Source organism: Dasypus novemcinctus, chromosome 20 (genome assembly GCF_030445035.2).
Source record: "Dasypus novemcinctus isolate mDasNov1 chromosome 20, mDasNov1.1.hap2, whole genome shotgun sequence".
Taxonomy (NCBI): Eukaryota; Metazoa; Chordata; class Mammalia; order Cingulata; family Dasypodidae; genus Dasypus; species Dasypus novemcinctus.
In genome coordinates this window covers 21,445,230-21,463,567 of record NC_080692.1, presented here as the reverse complement: position 1 = coordinate 21,463,567, position 18,338 = coordinate 21,445,230, and the positions used below count along the sequence as shown (strand labels likewise).

The following is an 18,338-nucleotide window of genomic DNA, read 5'->3' as shown; positions in this document are numbered from 1 at the left end:
GAGGGATAGAGGCAAGATGTTAAGTAAGCGGTGTGCACAGCAGATGCCCGCCTCCTGTCCCTGAGCCCCACCCCCCGCTGGAGCCCCTACCTCCCTCACTCCACCCGTCCCTGAGCCCCCATCCTTCCGCGTCATCCTGTCCCTGACTCCCACCCCACCTTCCCTTTCGGTTCACCCAGCATTGATCATAATGACCCCACCCAGCAGGGGAGATGCCCGTGAGTACAGCTGAGGAACCAGCAACGCCAACACGTCCGTGCCCCCTGCAGGACCCAAAAAGGCAGCCTGACCCAGGCTCCCTCTCCTGGCCCCGTCGGAAATGCTCCTCTCCCCCTCCCTTTTCCTCCAGAGCTCCCCACAGCTCCCATCACCCCTGCGGTGTGGCTCCCTAATTTATTATTTTAATTAGCCGCATAGCTATGCTAATAATCAAAACTTGCCCAGCCTCCTAGGAGCTATTCCAGGCTCTGGGAAGAGCTGGGGAAGCAGCCTTCTTCCTTGAGCAGAGAGGCTGCTTCTGCACACACAGCTCTGTCCTGCCCCTGGGCGTCTGCCTGACGTGCGGACAGTTCACCACTGGGCAAGGAGGGCTCAGCCTCCGGGGAGCCCCTGCGGCCCCTTAAGGGAGACATGGGACCTGGGGAGGCAGAGAAGATGGAGGCCTGGAGCCAAGGCCAGGAGGGGGAGGTGGGCGCGAGAGCGGCACACTGGGGTTCAAAGAGAGGGCCCGGCGGGGACGAGCCTCTGCTCTTCCATGCTGAGACCACAAAAGCCCGTCACTTTGCACACCGCGTCCCATTGAACGTGGCCTCTGCCCACCTCCCCAGGCTTTGCAGTCTGAGAAAGATCGGGTGTATTAGGCAGCCAAAGGGGTGCTGATGCAAAGTACCAGAGATCTGTTGCCTTTTGGAAAGGGTATTTATTTGGGGTAAAAGCGTACAGTTACAAAGCCTTAAAGAGTCCAGCTCGAGGTTGCTTTCCCACCATAGTCAGTTGCCACGTGTTGAAGCAAGGCGGTGGCCGATCTCTGCGAGGGCTCGGCCTTCCTCCCCTCAGCTACAGGCTGGCCTCGGGCTTGTGTCTTTCCAGGCCTTCTCAGCTGTGGGCTGCACGCCATCACGCAAATGGCTCATCTCTCTTCGCGGACTGCAGGATCATAGTTCTCTCCTCAGCCGTGTCTGTGGAGCCCTCTCTCTCCCTGTGTGTCCTCTTGAGTGAGTGTCCATTTATATCAGCCCACCCAGGGGACAGGGACTCAACCCTGAGTTACACCTTCCTGCTGGGGCCGAATCAAAGCCCTCACCTTAACGTAATTTATTCAGACGTCTCCGCTGAATCTTATACAATCAAAAGGGGACCCCACCAGAGGAACAGACCAGTTTACAAACACAATCCTTCTTTTTGGAATTTGTGAGTTTCAGACTGCTACCCCTGGCCAGTGGTTGTTTTTTCTGCTGCACCCCTTCTTAAGATGCTGAGGGGCATGGGACCCCTGTCGGGGCTTGGGGCATCTCCACCTCTGCGTGCTGCCAGAACCGGCTGGGGATGGGGTCCTCTGTGAGCAGAACAAGGCGAGCTTGGAGCCTGGGCAATGGCTCTGAGCTGTCCCCACTGGAGCTCAGGGACTCTCGGTGTGGCTGTAGCCCAGACGCCAGTGACTGGCTTCTCAGACTGAGTCGCTTTGGGTAGTCGGTAAGTGGACACTAAAACTGGAATTAGGACTTTTGAATATCAGTCCCCACTCGGCCACTGGTTAGTTACGTGAGCTTGGATAAGTCACTTCATCCAGAATATAAAAGCGATTGGGCTCGATTTCTTCTTCCTTCCCTCCTCCCTGCCATCCCCCTCTCCTCCCTTCCCACCTGGAGGTCCCGGGCATCTACCATGAGTAGCACTGCGCTGCCGGGACGAAGGTGCACGAGGTTTAACGGAGAGACTGAAAGGGAAGACAGAGAGGGACCGAAATACAACAGGCTCTGACGACTGTAGCTATAGATGACATAGGATGTAACCACAGCTCTGATGAATGTGACTATATAGGCCAGAGGATGAAAAGATGTGCTCAGGATGAGAGCAGCGAGGAGCGCCCAGGAAGGCTCCCCCCCGGTGCTGAGCTGGGGTGTGAAGGCTGAACAGGCGACTCAAGTTCCCTCCCAGCCGTGACCCTCAGGAAGTCCCACGAGATTTTGCACTTGCTGTAAGGGTGGGAAGAGGATGGGGGCGTCATGGGCTGGCTGAGTTTATTTTATCGAGGGTTCTTTAAAACCGGAGAGCCAAGAAAAGAAAGCCCTGACGTGGGAAGGGGCCCTTGGCTTGACAAGCCTGTCCTCAAAGGTGCAGCTCAACCGGAGCAGGTGTCGAGGCAACGGGCGCAGGGGGGGCGGGGCCTGGGGACGCTGGCGCTGGCACTGGGGCGCTGCTACTGGTTAGGCGGGTGGCGGGGCTGGATGCCGCCCGGGGCTGGCATGGGGGTGGCGTGCAGGCTGCGTCCTCTGAGCTCAGCCGGGGTTCGGCTCACCACTCTTGAAGGGGCAACTTTTTTAAAAAGTCCCCCTGGGGCTGAGCCTTGCTCTGACCCCAGGAGGTGCTCCCCGGACCCCCCCAGCCACGCTGGCTTCTCACATCAGACCCATTCACTGTGCCCTCCCCAGGGGGACTCGCACTGTGGCAGGGCAGGGACCGGAGCCTGGCACGGTGCTGGAGGTGGCTGGGCAGAGGGAGAGAAAGAGAAGCATCAGCCTGTTAGTGAGAGCTCAAGGCCTTTGCCAGGCTCCCTAATGTCCTGCACTAAGATCCGTTCCCCGCAGGGACTCAGCCTGCACCCCTAAAGACAAGGAAAGGCCAGAGAGCAGGGAGGAGAAATTCGAATGGTTGTCCCAGGGACTGAGCGGACAGAGCAGAGGCCAGCGAGGGGAGCAGATGGCATTATCTCCAGGGTCCTCCACACCCGCTGCCTCCAACAAGCCCCACACTGACGGGGTGGCTCCTGTGGGCCAGGGGGCTTGGAGAGGCAAGGTGTTGGTGCTCAGAAGGGCTCCTACAGAAAGCAGAGTGCTGCTTGAGCACAGAAGAGGAAGCCAGAGAAAGCATGCAGTGGAAATGGGCCCTAGCAGATGTGTAGGAGTTCGGTGGAGGAGGAAGGGCAGGGGAAAGAGTATGCATAAAGGGGGAAGTGGGGAGGAATAAGAGATGAGGAATCTGAAGCCCAGAGAGGCTGTGTAACCTGTCCAAACTCACACAGCCCATAAATACAGAGCAGCAGTTTGCCCCAGAGTTATGCTCTTAGCTGCTCCACTGCACCACCTTAGCACACGGTGGTTTCAAGAAATAGCAGAGGTTAGTTCGGAGCGGAGGTAGGGAAGGAGTGGAAGATGCAGGCAAGAAAATAGGGTAAGGCTGGACCTTAGGGCCTGGTGATTGTGGGCTTGGTACTTGGTGTGCCGGAGGCAACGTTTCGGCGGGGGCAGAGGAGCCACAGCTCACCGGGCTCGAGGCAGGGCATGCTGGCCTCTGGGATAAGCAGGGGCTGGGAGGCTGGCAGGGGTGGGGGAGCCGAGGCCGGGCGATGCAGTGGAGTGGCCAGACGGAGATGCGGTCTGAGAACAGATGGGAGTTGGCCCTGCGGTCTGTGGGAGGAGGAGGGAATTTATATTGATCCTAGGAAGAAAGCGAGGCGCGAGGAGGCTGACGGGGAGGAGGGGAAGAGACCCAGATCCAACCCCCAAAGCTTTCCAGTTGAGGGTGGCGCCCGGCCGCAGCAGGCGCCCGGTGAGCACGCAGATAGGTGATGACTGCCGCCTGGCGTTCCCTGCCTGCCCGCGCCGTGGGCTCCCCTCGCACTGAGAGCTCTCCTGCCCCCGGGGAGCCTTATCAGGTGCCACCAAGGTCCTGGCCCCTGCCCTGCCGCTGCCCCCCCAGCTACCAGCACAGAAACCTGCAAGCAGCGTGTAAAGGAAAACCCTGCGACTGCTTTCGCACCCTCTGCCCGCTTTCCCTGAGACCCGCTGCCTGATTTCTCTCCAGCTCCAGGCACGTGCAGCTGTTGGGGCTAGTTCTTCTCCCCTTGATGTCTTGGGCGAATCTGTGACAATGCGTCTTCTCTATAAACGGGAAGTTCCTAAAATTACTTGGCTGTGGGAGCCTGCTCTACCCCACCCCCTGGCCCACTTGTGTCCTCACTGGTAAGAAGGCTTCACATCTTCCAGATGATCGCTGCAGGCTGAGGCTTTGAAGCACGTTTCACAGTCTGCAGGAAACCAACCCAGTTTCCCTAAAGCACCAAATGCTGTCGAATCAGCTCTATGCAAATGGCTGTTGAAACGGCTCGTTGGGGTCCTCTTCTCTGCTCTGCTTCCACTGCTTTTCAGCTGACACAGGCGCCTTCTGGATAGCTCAAGTGACAGCCAGGAGCTGCTGGGGCAGAAACTCCTTGCTGACATGTCGGCAGGAGGTCGTCCCCTGGTACCAGTGGGGACGTTTTCCCCATGTGGACGGGACCACAGAGATCATCTCATCCACTGCCCCCATTTTACAGATGCAGAGACTGAGGCTTTGAGAGAAGTGTCTTTCCCAGGGTCACATGTTTGGTAAGGGCAGGGCAGGGCCTGCTGCCTTCTGCTCTTCTGACACACCCTCTGTGACCCATTCTAGTGTTTAGCAGCCTTCGCTTTTCCTGTCCAAAGGAAAGGTGGTTTTTGAAAGAGACAACCAAGTCCCAGACATGAGGTCCCCACGAGGACTTGACACTGTCTCGCATCCTAAGGCCGATCACACTGCAGGCTGCCCTTCAGATGCTCGCTTCCCCACCCGGATAGACCAGGGAAAGTAACATGCACTCATTCACTCACCTCCCCATTTCTTCTTTCTTTAACGATTTATTTTTTATTTCTCTCCCCTTCCCCCCTCCCCCAGTTGTCTGCTCTCTGTGTCTATTCGCTGTGTGTTCTTCTGTGTCTGCTTGTATTCTTGTCAGTGGCACCGGGAATCTGTCTCTTTTTGTTGCGTCATCTTGCTGCATCAGCTCTCTGTGTGTGCGGTGCCACTCCTGGGCAGGCTGTGATTTTTTCGCATGTGGGGCTCCCCTACGCGGGGGATGCCCCTGCGTGGCACAGCACTCCTTGCGCGCATCAGCACTGGGCATGGGCCAGCTCCACACAGGTCAGGAGGCCCTGGGTTTGAACCGTGGATCTCCCATGTGGTAGGCGGATGCCCTATCCATTGGGCCAAGTCCGTTTCCCACTCCCGATTTCTTCTTGACATCAGAACAAGTGCGAATTTATTATTTTCTAGACCTTCCAGATTTCTCCCAGGCTGCCCCAAGGCTGGGGACCTGCCGTCACCCTGGCCTGTGGGCTCAGCCGGCTTTGCTAGATTCCAGCCCTTTGTTTGCACCAGCAGGTGCTCTGGCAGAGAGCAGCCCTCCACGTGGGACCAGCACTGCTCCTCTCCTGGGCTGCCATTCTCATAGCCCGTCCTTTCCCCTGGGAGCCACGTGTCTTTTTCTATCCTTGCATAAACTGAGTTTTGCTCCCCTTGGGTTGAAAATTATGCCCCTCGTTAGCCTACCTTCTACTCAAAGCTTCTTCCAAAGCAAACATGCAATTATATATGGCAGGAAAAGATGGAGTTCAATTCTGGAAGAGATGCCAACAGCTGCACCCAGGGAAGGGGCCCAAAGCATCAGGAGGCCCCTGCTGGGCCCGAGAGACGGGGAGCCGGGAGGAGGCAGCACAGCGCCCCTTCTGGCGGGGAGTGGGATGGCTGCCTTGTTCCCCTGTTAACTGCAAACCAGGTCGGTGGTTCTCAGCTGGAACCACCTGCCACTTTCTAAAGTGATGCCTGGCTCCCCCTCCCAGAGGTTCTGGGGTGTGGCCTGGGTTTTGCGCACTCCCAGATGACGGTGCGGGCAGTGCTCGTGAAGAGGGCCGGCCCCAGCCCCTGAAACTGGACCGATTATCACATGGGATACCCATTCTCCGGGGAATGGGTCCGAAGCCTTTTTTTTAATCAGATTCTCAGTGGGGTCTGTGAGCCCACCCCCGGAACAGTTGAAATGTGCCCCTTTGGGTGCTCTCAAATGTAGCTGCTCAGCCTACCCTCTGGCTTGGAGCGCGGTCGATGAAACCTTGAAAGCCTAACAGACACTGTGCGAGTTTCTCGGCTTTTTGCTGGAGTCAGATCAACTCCGTGGGGTTTCACTGACTGCCTCGTGCTGCTCAGAGTCCCCTCCTGGCTCTGTTATATGCCTCTGATTAATAAAAAATGAGAAATAAATTATTACTTAATTCAAGTGTCTGGTAGGCAAAAGCCATCAAATCATAAGATCCACAGGAAAAAAATTAATCAGAGGGTTTCAGGGTGGTGACACATTGGGCGCCGCTGGTCTAATATAACCCACTTCCTTGAGAGATGAAGAAGTGGGGCCCAGAGAAATTAAGGGCTAGCTTTGGGTCACACAGCTAGTTAGGCAGAGTTGGACCCTCGTCCCAGCCTCCCAGACACGTTGTAGGGGGAGAACGGACATGTGCAGGATATTTTGCTGGAAACTTTCACTTGATACAATTCTGTTGATCCAGACCCGGAAAATTCCTCGTGGTCATGGGTGTTGTGTGGGCCACTGACTGCTTACCCTCACAGGGGATTTTAAAAACCTACAGTGTTTGACTATCTCAGCAGATCTAGCCAAATCAGCAGTTGTAAGATATTCCATCACTTGTACCGCTAAGAAAAAGCGCTGCCCAGTGTCATCGTGAGATGTCATCCGTCCAAAGATGCATCCCAATTTTGGAGATGTTAAATGGTGAGGGGGAAATGTGCATCTTCAGATCAAAGGACTGTGATCCGCTAACCTCTCCCTTGCGTTCTGAGTGGCAGAGCTGCAGCCCGGGGGTTTCTCCATCAGGGCTCTTCTCGGTGGAGGTGTCCATGGGGCTTACCTGGCACGTTGAGTGAAGCCCGCGTGTTTTAAAAAGTGGAAGTGAGGAGCGGGCCCCCCCTTTTCTGTGGGTCAGAGGGTAGAGTTTGGGACTGGCTCTCAGAAGGCCTAGCTTTGAATCTCAGTTCTGAAATCTTCTGGGGCCAGTTCTTATTTCTCTTTCCTCATCTGAAAGAAATAATACACACCCAGCCAGCTCCCTGCTCCTTCCCAGAACTGCTGTAAAGCTCGGAAGAGAAAAGGGTCAAGTGCATGTGCGCTGAGTACCGTAGATGCCTGTGCACGTTAGCTGCCAAGAGCAGCTTCTGAAATCCCAGGCTGGGCTGTGCAGGGAGGCTTCGGGGGGCAGGCGGGGGACCCCTCACAGGGCCGCACATTGGAAGGAGGGGACGGAGCCCAGTGGGGCCCCCCAGCCTTGGCCACACCCAGGGCCCCTTAAGGAAGCATCTACCACCCATCTGGGGGCCCAGCGGAAGTCGGCCTTCCCGGGAGCAGGGGGCAGAGGTGGTCCAAGGTCCCAGGGCTCCTGCTCCCCAGTCCCGGGCAGACGCCCCGAGGATTCTCCGTCTAGCACCAGGCGGGCACCCAGGCTTGTCCTGAGCATCACCGTCACTATCCAGCCTCGTTGCCGGAAGAACCAGGCAATGAGAGCCCGCCCCGCCCCCCGCTGCCCCTCCCCAGGGGCCTTCGGGAGAGCCTGCCCCGCACATTTCAGCATCTCGGCTCCCTGATGGGGCGCGCCCCATCCCCACCCTCCTCAGGGCTGAAGGACCAGGCAGTTGCACAGGAGAAATCCACTCCCCCCTCGGTCCTCTGAAGCCCCCCCCCCCCCCACCCTGTGCTGCCTTTGCCAAGCGGCAGTGCTGCAGCCGTCACCGAGGAGGCGAGCCCGGGCTGCGAGTTCTAGTCCCCGCCGAGTTAGGGCAGGACCTCCAGCCAGGTGCCTTCTCTCTGTGGGCCTCAGTTTCTTCATTTGTAGACAAGGGACCCTAAACCCAGAACTGCTTCCTCGATGGGCAAATGAAGGTGCCCTCTGCGGGGGAGAGGGAGTCAGGGTGGCTGGGGATCGGGAAGGCAAGGGACCTCCGTCACCCTGCTCGTTCGCACCCTGGCAGTCGCCTCTCCTGTGTCATTGTCGGGGTGCGACAGGCCTCGGAGTAAAAAGCACAGAATTTGGAGTCAGATCCAAATTCAAAACCAGGCCCTGCAGCTTGCTGGGCATGTGACCTCTGACACGCCGCCTCGCTGAGCCTCAACTTCCCCACCTGTAAAGTGGGTAACTAAGGTATTTGGCCGGGCTCTTCGATGCTGTAAAAATGTCCAGCGCAGAGCGGGCGCTGCCCCGCCCGGCCCTGACCTGCCCCTCCCCGCAGGTGGGGGGCGCAGCCGTCACGGCGGTGGGCGTCTGGACCCTGGCCGAGAAGAGCGGCTACCTGAGCGTCCTGGCCTCCAGCACCTTCGCCGCCTCTGCCTACATCCTCATCTTCGCGGGCGCGCTCGTCATGGCCACCGGTTTCCTGGGCTTCAGTGCCATCGTCCGCGAGCAGAAGAGCTGCCTTTCCACCGTGAGTAGCTGGGGAGGGGCGAGGGACAGCCTGCCCAGCTCGGCCTGAGCTAGGGGGCCTCGGGGAGCCACCCCGCCATCAGGTTTCCTGGACCGAGAGCCCCCGAGTGGCAGCGGCCGGGCACAAGGAGAAGGCCGCTGAGGTCTGGGGGAGCTGGGGAGGGGGCCGCTCAGGGGTGCGGGGGCGGCAGGGTGCTCCAGGTCTCAGGACAAAGGCCAGGAGGGCGGTCCAGGTGGGGGCAGCTTCTCCCACCCCCCCCTTCCTGGATTTTATCATGAGAAATTTCAAAGGTACACAAAAACGAACAGAACAGTATGCTAAGCCTCGTGTTCCCATCACCCGGGTTCAACCATTTCCATCTCAGGGCCAGTCTTGTTTCGTCTGCGCCCACCCCCACATCGTCCCCGACCCCAGGTGTCACATGTCAGCTGTAAATCTTTCAGCACGTGTCTCTAAAACTTAAGGCTCCCTTTTTAAAAACAGAAAGGCACGACCGTCAATCACACCTCAAACCAATTAACAACTCTTCCATAAGACCATGAGATAGCCAGGCAGTTTCAGATTTCCCCACTTGGCCCGTACATAAACTGTTGTGGTTTGTTTGTTCAGTTCGTTGGACTCAGAATCGAACGTAAGCCCCTCCACTAAAATGAAATGCTCCGTCTCTTAAGTCCTAAGTTCCCCCATCGGTCTTTGTTTGATTTCTTGCAGTTCAGTTGCCGAAGGAGCCAGGGTCATGTTTTCTGTAGAGTTTCTCCAGTCTGGGTTTTCTGATTGCATCCCTGGGGTGGTGAACGGGGTCTCCTGCTCATTAGATCTAGAAGCTTCATCCGATTCAGGGTTGGCCGAGAGCGTTTCCAGGGCAGTGCTGTGGGCACCACGGGCCCCTGGGCAGGCTTCCGGCCGGAAGGCTGGAGGAATAGCCGCAGCCAGCCCAGAGCGTGGGGCAGAGCTGGGGTCCAGCGCAGGACGCCCCAGCTCCCGTGTCCTTCTTGGTCGGAGCAGGGCCCCTGGTGCCTGGGGGGCCTCGCCCCACCCTTATCTCCTGAAGGCCAGAGCCCAGTTTGGAGGAAGAGGAGGAGGGGACAGAGGAGGCTGGAAGATGTCCCATTTAGCAGGGACACGCCAGGGCAGCATCCCCGCTTCACAGAGAGGAATCAGGTTGAAAATGCAGGAACGGGGCAGTGGGGCACAGGCCCCTGAAGAACCCCGGTGCTCTCCTTCCCTGTCTCCAGGCACCCCTCCCTGACTTCGCCACCTCCGTCCTTGCCCACCCAAGGTCACGGGAGCAGAAGGCGGAGGGGGGTGTGAGAGAGCCTTAGGAGCTGCCCTGGCAGCCTCTCACCTGCAGTGACCTAGATTTTTAGCCCTGGACATGAAAGCTCCTGTGCGCAGGCTCAGGACAGGCTCTGCCAGCTTTGAAACCCTCCTTCGCTCCCTCTGAAGGGTGGTCCAGAGGCGGGGCGCAGGCAGTGTGGACGGTGATGCGCCGGCAGGGCGACATGCTCGGGGGTCCGGCCACCAGAGCCGGGGTGTCAGCCGCTTCTCCAGCAGGCGGGACTGGTGCACCAGAGCCAGCCCCATGCACGCCGGCTCTGCCCTCACAGGCCCTGCCGTGGGCAGTGCCAGGTGGGCAAGTCCAGGGACTTGAGCTCCACTGGGTACAACACAGGTCTGCCCGCTGTCAGCCGGGTGAAGACACAGGGGCATGCCTGGGACCTGGGGTTCAGAGCTGACCGGGGAGACATGTTCCTGGGGGCACGGCCAGAGACTGAGGCCCTGTCACCGTGCTGCTGGGCCCAGGGAGGGAACCATCTCCCCTGCATTACCTTTGCCCTGCTCAGCTCTGGGCCCCGTAGAGAACGGGCCTTCGGCGTGGCCTCAGGGCTGCAGGGGCGCCCTCTGGCCCTCGGAGCCAGGCTGCTGAGCCGAGTGCTCTCCAGCTGCCTCCTTCCTTCCACCAGATGACCTTTTTCATTATTATTATTTTTCTTTCTCTCCCTTTCCCCACCCTCCCCCCACTTGTCTGCTCTCTTGTGTCCATTTGCTGTGTGTTCTTCTGTGTCTGTTTGTATTCTTGTCAGTGGCACCGGGAATCTGTGTTTCTTTCTGTTGCATCATCTTGCTGCATCAGCTCTCCGTGTGTGCGGCACCGTTCCTGGGCAGGCTGCACTTTCTTTCATGCTGGGTGGCTCTCCTTACAGGGCACACTCCTTGCGCGTGGGGCTCCCCTACGCGGGGGACACCCCTGCGTGGCGGGGCACTCCTTGCACACATCAGCACTGCGCATGGGCCAACTCACCTTGACTCAATGTATAGAGCATCCACCTACCATATGGGAGGTCCAGGGTCCAAACCCAGGGCCTCCTGGCCCAGGTGATCTTGTTGAGAGAGGACAGGACTCACCTGAACCCCGTCTCTCCACACCCCAAGATGGAAGGCACTCCTGCTCACCCCGATGCCCTCCTTCTGACCCCGAGCCATCTCTCCCTTCGGTCAGGACCTGAGGTCCCTGCGGCACCAGGAAACAGCCCCATGCCTTCCACGGGCCCACCATTCGCTGAGAACCACCGACCTCTCCCCTTGCAACAGCCTGCAAAGGCTCAACAGTAGGGCCCCGTGCTGTTCTAAACATGGGTGCACGTTAACTCCTAAGACCTCAACCCAACCCGTGAGGCATCTACTGATCTTTTACAGATGGGGAAACTGAGGGCGTAGAGAGGTTAAATAATTTGCTCAAGGTCACACAGCCAGTACGTGGCAGAACCAGGGTCCAAACCAGATGGGTTGGCTCCCAAGCCCAGGCGCTGATCCACCAGAGCAAGAAGGCACCTTGTAGGCGGGAAAGCTGAGCTCCGAGATGTGGAGCTAGGGCAAGCGCTGGCGTTTGAGTCCCAGCCTGTCCGAATCACCTCCAGGAGGCCGCTTCTCCCACGGAGGCCAAGCATGAATGAAGGCAGAGGGCGAAGAGGCCGAGCGGGTCATGTGCCCAGGGCTCACCCTCCTCCAGCTCCGTGGAGGTGGCCTTGGAGCAACTGCACTGAGAGATCAGGTCAGACAGGAGATGGTTCCCAACAGGGCCCAGCCCAGGACCCTGGGCAGAAGCCGGGGGGGTTGGGGCAGGACCCTGAGACCTCACCCATTGGAGAGTCTCCTGGCTCCCCTTAGAGTGGAAGTAACAGGTGCCAAGGGTCAGAGCATGTGCAGCTTAGAAGGGAACTTGAGGACATCTAGCCTGACACTCCATCCAATGCTGGAACCAAAGGGTGCAAAGCTGAGGGGCGTGGGGTGGGAGGGTGGGGGCCACCCAGGTGTTTGGGGGGGTTACTCAGATTTACTGACTTTGGGTGAGAACATCTAAGACCATAAGAGCTCTTCCCCCTGGAACCTCAAAGACCAGAAGGGGCGCCTAAGGCTTAGCAGCTGGCGGCTCCCCGCTCCCTGAGCCACAGCCCCCTCCCTCTCCCTCCCTATAGGATCCACGTGCAAGGTCTGCCCAGCCAGGCAGGCTGAGCCCTTAGAGGGCTGATGTCTCCTGCCTCCCAGGCACCGCCTGTCATTAGGTCTAAATGACCTGCCCAGAGGGGTCCGAGCCCTGCCTGTGTCCCAGGCACTTAGCAGAAGGGCAGGGCCCTGTGCAGGCCTGAAAACCTGGCAGACACCTCCCAGCTCAACAAGCAGACGCTTCTCACCCCTCCCGGCTGTGCAGGCCTGGGGCACGGGGATCGGTGGGCAGGCGCGAGGAGAGGCCTTCCTTCTTCTCAGCTCCACCTTACGCTCCTTCCCTAGACCCTGCCTGGTTGTACTTCCACCACACAGAACCGATTATCTCTCGGGCTCAATATCACCTAGACAGAGGCATCAGAGAGGCAACAACCTGGATCTGAGGTCAGGGGGAAATGCCTGCCCCTGCACACACACAAGGGCACACACCAGAGCATGCACACACGCATCCACGTGCACACGCAAACACACTGAGCCACCTGTGCAGCCAGAGCAGACGTAAGGGGACAGGCATCTCTCCCAGGGGACTAACAAAGAGCAAACCTACAGCCTGGAAGCTTCTTCCTTTGCTCTCCTTTGACAGAGTGGATGATAGAAGCTGCCCAAGGACAAAGCACAGGGCGAGGCAGAGCATCCTGTGTCACCCACATCCTGGCCCGCCAGCCCCTGAATTATTGAGCACTTGATTGTTTAAACCAACAAGGGAGCTGGAAAACCTTTCTTGGGCTAGCACGAGTCAGACTTTTAAAACCCAGACTCCCATTTCGAGTCAAGCCGTGTGGTTAAGGCCATTCGAAAAGCCTTCTGCGGTTTCTGGAGGTGCCTTCCTGGTTTCGTCTCACTTTTTCCTCCATGTCTAACTCCCTTTTGAAATTTTTAATCAGCCGAAGGCTGAGGGAAGCTCCAAAAGAGAAATGTAGTGAGTGAAGCCCTATACAAAGTGGTCCCCAAAGAGAAGAGAGAAAGATGAAAGATCAGGCGCCCGAATGATGTTCATCCAACTTGGACCGGGAAGAGGGAGAGGACTGACATCAAAAGTTCTGAGAGAAATATCCAGAAGGGGATGGTCCAGGCTCCCCACAGGCCCGTTGTCTGTCCTGGCCCAAATCTGTCCTCCCAGTACATCTGCAGCCCCTCAAAGCCTCTTTCCCAAGAAGGAAAGTTCATCAGGGACAAGAATAGCCCTTTGCTGGTGCTGAAATGATCAGCTCAGACCAGAGATCTGCAGAGGGGGAAAGGGAATGGGGCTTAAATTATTCACACCAGACCTTCTTTTTTTCACTAAGGCTGCAGAGAGAGCCAGATAATTCAGGCCATCTGAGCCTCAGGCCAGTGACCATGACAGATGCCACCCTGATCAAAAGAAAGGGATATTTTTAGAGGCTTGAGCTTGCACTCTGAAATCTTTTATATCTTAAGCCAAATGAAGACTGTGATGGATGGTTCAGGCTAAAGTGGGTCTTTACCTGGGACACTGTATATTTCAGGGATTAAAAAGTAAGAAGAGGGTCTGGAAACCGACTTCTGAAAACAACGGGACCCAAATGGCAACATGGTTAAACGGGGCAGTAAGGACCAGACTCATGGGCCAGAACCCCTGGACCAGCGCAAAAGCAGGTTTCGGTGTCTGCCCGACGCGCTCCGGGAGCTTGGGGAGGTCACTCGGCCTGTCCTTGCCACGCCAGTATCCCCGTCTTTCTATACAGGGACGAGGTACAAGGATAACGAGGACATATATCCAGGCCTTCGGACACGAGTCACCGCCACATTATATAAAGATCATAAAAATGTGGCTATAATTATCATTTACATCATCGTCGCCAAGACCAAGCTCCTGGGAGAAGAAACCTGAATAAGTGGGAGTTATTTAGGGCCATTAAGGGCAGGGTCCCCACCGCTGGGCCACTGCCCCTGAGGGGCGCTGGAGGGTGGGGGGAGCCTGGGTCCCAGCGCCAGGGTGTCTGGGTCCTCCCCAGGGCTCGTTTCTCGCCCACGGATTGCTTTGCCCGCACTCGCTCAGCCACCCGGCGCTGCGGGGGTCACAGCCTGGCCTGCCCGGGGGCCCTCTGACCCCTGAGTCAGCTGCCCACTTGCTCCAGGGGACAGAGAGCCCCCAACTCCTGTGCAACAAGAGGAGAGCGCCCATCTTCATCTGCCAGGGCCGCGGGGCAGTTGGAGCAGGGAGCTGGGCGAGATGCCCTCTTGCCAGGCTCTTCAGGAAGCAGGGGACAAAGATCCCCAAGAGCCTGTCCAGGCTGCACAAGAGATCCCCAGAGTCAGCCCACGCTCCCCCTCCCCCACGAGGCCTGCCCAGCTCATGCGGGACATGCGTGGACTCAAACGGGCTCCACTGCGGGCCAGGGCAGCCGCTCAGTTGTCCCACGGGACGTGGCCCCGCTCCTCCTCTAAGACCCCAGCACGTCTCCCCCATCGCCTCCTTCTCCTTCCCCTGGTCTTACTCAGCCCTGGGCTGTGCAGAGCGCAGCTTGGAGATGATCTCTCCACTCCTCTCCTCTGCCAGAGAGGCAGCCCAGCTGAGACCACACAGCAGGGGGGGAACCCGGGGCACACGGAAGTTGTAATCCACCGGTACCTGCCCCCGTAGATGACCTCCAAGCGGGCCGGCGGCCACCACGGGCAGTGGCCCTGGGCTCTGAGAGCTGTCGGGGTTACTGCTGTCCTCCAGTGGGGCTACGGGAAGTCCGTGGTTTCCGGGGGCAGGAAAGAATCTTGCGTTTTCCCCTCTGCTTTGGGCACAGCTGGTTGGCTGCCAAGAGCCAGAGGGCCCACCCTCCTTCTCAGGGGTCTGATCTGCCCTCCTTGCCCATCTTTGCCATGGCACCAACAGACCACCGAGCTAGAGGCACCCCGCCAGACCCCAAAATTGGGCAGGCATGTGGCCAGACAGCTGGCTGGATGTGTCCCTCTCATGCCAGCTTCTGGCCATGGCTTTTGGGAAGTCTTGGCCTCTGAATTGGCCCTCAATACATCAAACTGAAGTTCCAGGGAAGCTTGGAATTAATTGAAAAATATGACCCAGGAGACAGGCAGATGGAGATCAAGATATTGTTGTTATGACTAAAATAAAGTTGATTGGAGAGGGAAGCAGATGTGGCTCAAGGGACTGGACTCCCACCTACCACATGGGAGGTCGCTGGTTCGGATCCCAGCGTCTCCTACAGAAGACAGTGAGCTGGCGCTATGGGCAGGTGCAGCAAGCTGACACAGCAAGAGACACAAGAAGAAAAGAACATAATGGGGGACACAACAAAGCAGGGAGCAGAGGTTCCCAGTGCTTCCTCCTGGGAGAGCTGATGTGACAGGCAGGCACAGCAAGCTAATGCAGCAAGATGGCGCAACAAGAGACGTGGGAAGGAAAAACAGAATGAGAGACACAACAAAGCAGGACATGGGGTGGCTCAAGCGATTGGACGCCTCCCTTCCACAGCAGAGGTCCCAGGTTCGGCTCCCGGTGTCTCCCAAAGAAGCAAGGAAGACGAACAGACACAGCAAGTGAAAAACAACAAGGGGGTGAGGAGAAATAAATAAAATAAATCTTGGAAAAAAAAAAAAGGCGATTGGAGAGAGTGGCTTTACCTCTCCAGCCAGCAAGTCTTGGCAGCTCACCTCTGATTGAGGCAGGCTTAGCCACCTGCACGGGCAGCTGGAGTAGAGCCCCTCCTCCCTAAGGTGACCACATGGTGGGGACAAGAAGGTGGCATCCTGAAAACAGGCTGGTCCCAAATAGAGGGAGAAGGGCCAGCTCACCAAACAGATACAGGGCAGGAGCAAGGAGCATTGGTCTAGAAGTCCCTGCGTGGGAACAGGACGCCAGACTGGTAGAGCTGGAGTGCCAAGGCATCCTGCCATCAAAGCCCTGCAATTTTTTCCCTCCCCTTCCGCCCCCCCCAGCTCTCTGTGTCCATTCGCTGTGTGTTCTTCTGTGACCGCTTCTATCCTTGTCAGCGGCACCAGGAAACGGTGTTTCTTTTTGTTGCGTCATCTTGCTGTGTCAGCTCTCCGTGTGTGCGGCGCCATTCCTGGGCAGGCTGCACTTTCTTTCGTGCTGGGCGGCTCTCCTTACAGGGCACACTCCTTGCACGTGGGGCTCCCCTACGTGGGGGACACCCCTGAGTGGCAGGGCACTCCTTGCGCGCATCAGCACTGCACGTGGGCCAGCTCCACACGGGTCAAGGAGGCCCGGGGTTTGAACCGCAGGCCTCCCATGTGGTAGGCGGACGCCCTGTCCATTGGGCCAGGTCTGCTTCCCTGCATTTTATATAGAAGACACAGAGAAGACCAGTGGCTCGCCCAGGGTCACACAGCATCTTTATACAGAGGAGCCTTGGCTCTGGACCCCAAACCAGGATGCCCCCTATGACATCACCCTTTCTTTGAATCAGTTTGGGTTCAAGATTCACCTTTCTCAGGCTGCAGTGGCTAAACTTGACACCTGCTTACCTCAAACGGCCAACTTCCCCCGTGGCGTGGTTTTTACAGCTCGTCCGTTTCCAACACCCCACCTCTGAGTTTGTGCAGCGGATGCTCTGTGCCACCCTGCCGGGGGCTGCCTCACTCGTGGGCCTCAACAAGCTTGTGCCGCACACCCGCTCTGCAGAGCACAAGGCAGGGGAGAAGGGGAGGAGACACGTAGGGGCCGAGACCCAGCTGTTGGCCTGAAGTCCACCGAGGAGTGTAGGGCACCGGTATTGAAAGTTAAACGCGCGTGCCAGGGCTGAAGTCTGCAGTTGCATTTGGCCAGAGCTCTGAGCCCCAAGCCTTCTAACCTCCCGCCTCCCCTGGGCCCTGGTGCCTCCTCTCTCTTGTCCTTGGTTGGAGTCTCCCCTGCTCAGCCTTCCCTTTCCCCGCAGCTCATCTTGTCCAGCACTAGAGCCCCCCTCCCTGCCCACAGCACCTAGCCCCCAGGTGGCAGCTCGAGGGAGGAAGCTGACGCAGCTGACGGACATCCAGTTCTGGTGCTGGGAGCAAACAGCAGGGCCAGCCCCGGGCCCCAGCCCTCCTGCTCCAGGTGCCTGTAAACTGCACCACATCTTCCCGCGGCCACCGGCACCGTCTGGGCCCTTCCAGGGCGGGTCATGGGAACAGCAGGTGGTCGCCTCCCCGGAGCTGAATCCATCAGGCAGCGGCATCCCTGCATGCCCCGGGCCCCATGATGCGTGGCCCCCTCCTCCAGCTGGCCGGGCCCTCCAGCTCCCTCTCGCTCAGCCCATGCAGGCTGGACTCTTAGCACAGCCCCAGCTGGGAACCTAGTGGGTGCCCGACTTTGCCTAGTGGTTCTGAGACTGTGGTCTCCTGTGAGCCCCCCACTGGGGTTCTCTTGGACCCCCAACATTTCACTTGCTCTTGGGACGACCTCGGCCACGTGCTCCCAGGCTGCGTCCTGAACACCTCCGGCCCCCGCCAGGCCCGGCTTGCTTCCCTTCCCCTCACCCTCTGCCCTCTTCAAGCTTCTCGCTGCCTCCACCGGCTTCTCCTCACCCCAATCTGGTCCCACTTTTTGCTCCCAGCCCCCTTGGGCCAGACCTGGAGATTAGCCAGATGCCTCGGCTTCCTCCCTCGGGCAGCACCGGGTGGAAGGGCTGACCTCACCCTCCCGGAGGCCCCACCTCCCACGGCTGCGGCCAGGAGGCCCCAGGGCTGGGGCCAGGAGAGGGTAGGGGTCACCTCCATCCTTCCACGGTGACATCTTGATACAGGAATGGCTCAAGGCTCCCAAATCCACATCCTCTCTGCAGGAACAGGCTGGACAGCTGCATCTCTGAGCCCTCCAGGCCTCCGGCCCCTGGTTAATTGCCAGGAAATAATGCGCCCTGCGGTCACTGCTGCGGGAACAGCTGGCTCCCCTGTCTTGCCTGCTCCCTGGCCCTCCTTCGGCCGGCCTTCGAAATCCCCTCACGCAGGGGCAGGCTGGGAGCCTTGGGCCGGGCTCTTCTCCTGCTCCTTGACCTTGATGGCTCTTGGTCCTTCTCTTTACTGTCACCACGCTGCCCTGAGAATAGGGCCTCTACCCCCGTCCCCAGCTGCCTTGATTTCCAGACTGTGGCTCGCAGGAGGCTTTGCAATCCATCTCTCTCACCACGTGGAACGGCAGAGGAGACAAGAAGAAACTTCAGTAAAGCTCCTTTCTTGGTGGCAGGATGAGTCCAGTGGAGAAATCAGCAAGGTCACTGTGTTAGCCAAGTTCTCTAGGGAAACAGCATCAACAAGAGCTATCTCGGCGGACTGGACTTGGCCTAGTGGTTAGGGCATCCGCCTACCACATGGGAGGTCCGCGGTTCAAACCCCGGGCCTCCTTGACCCGTGTGCAGCTGGCC

At 58.3% G+C, this 18,338-nt stretch overlaps 1 protein-coding gene across 1 annotated transcript in view; it reads left to right on the top strand.

Moving 5' to 3' along the window:
* TSPAN11 (tetraspanin 11) overlaps positions 1-18,338 on the top strand; it is an 86,763-nt gene that overhangs the window by 46,712 nt on the left and 21,713 nt on the right. The window contains exon 3 of the mRNA XM_058282596.2: positions 8,308-8,499. Coding sequence (XP_058138579.1) covers positions 8,308-8,499 — 192 coding nt within the window. The remainder of the gene's footprint in view (positions 1-8,307; positions 8,500-18,338) is intronic.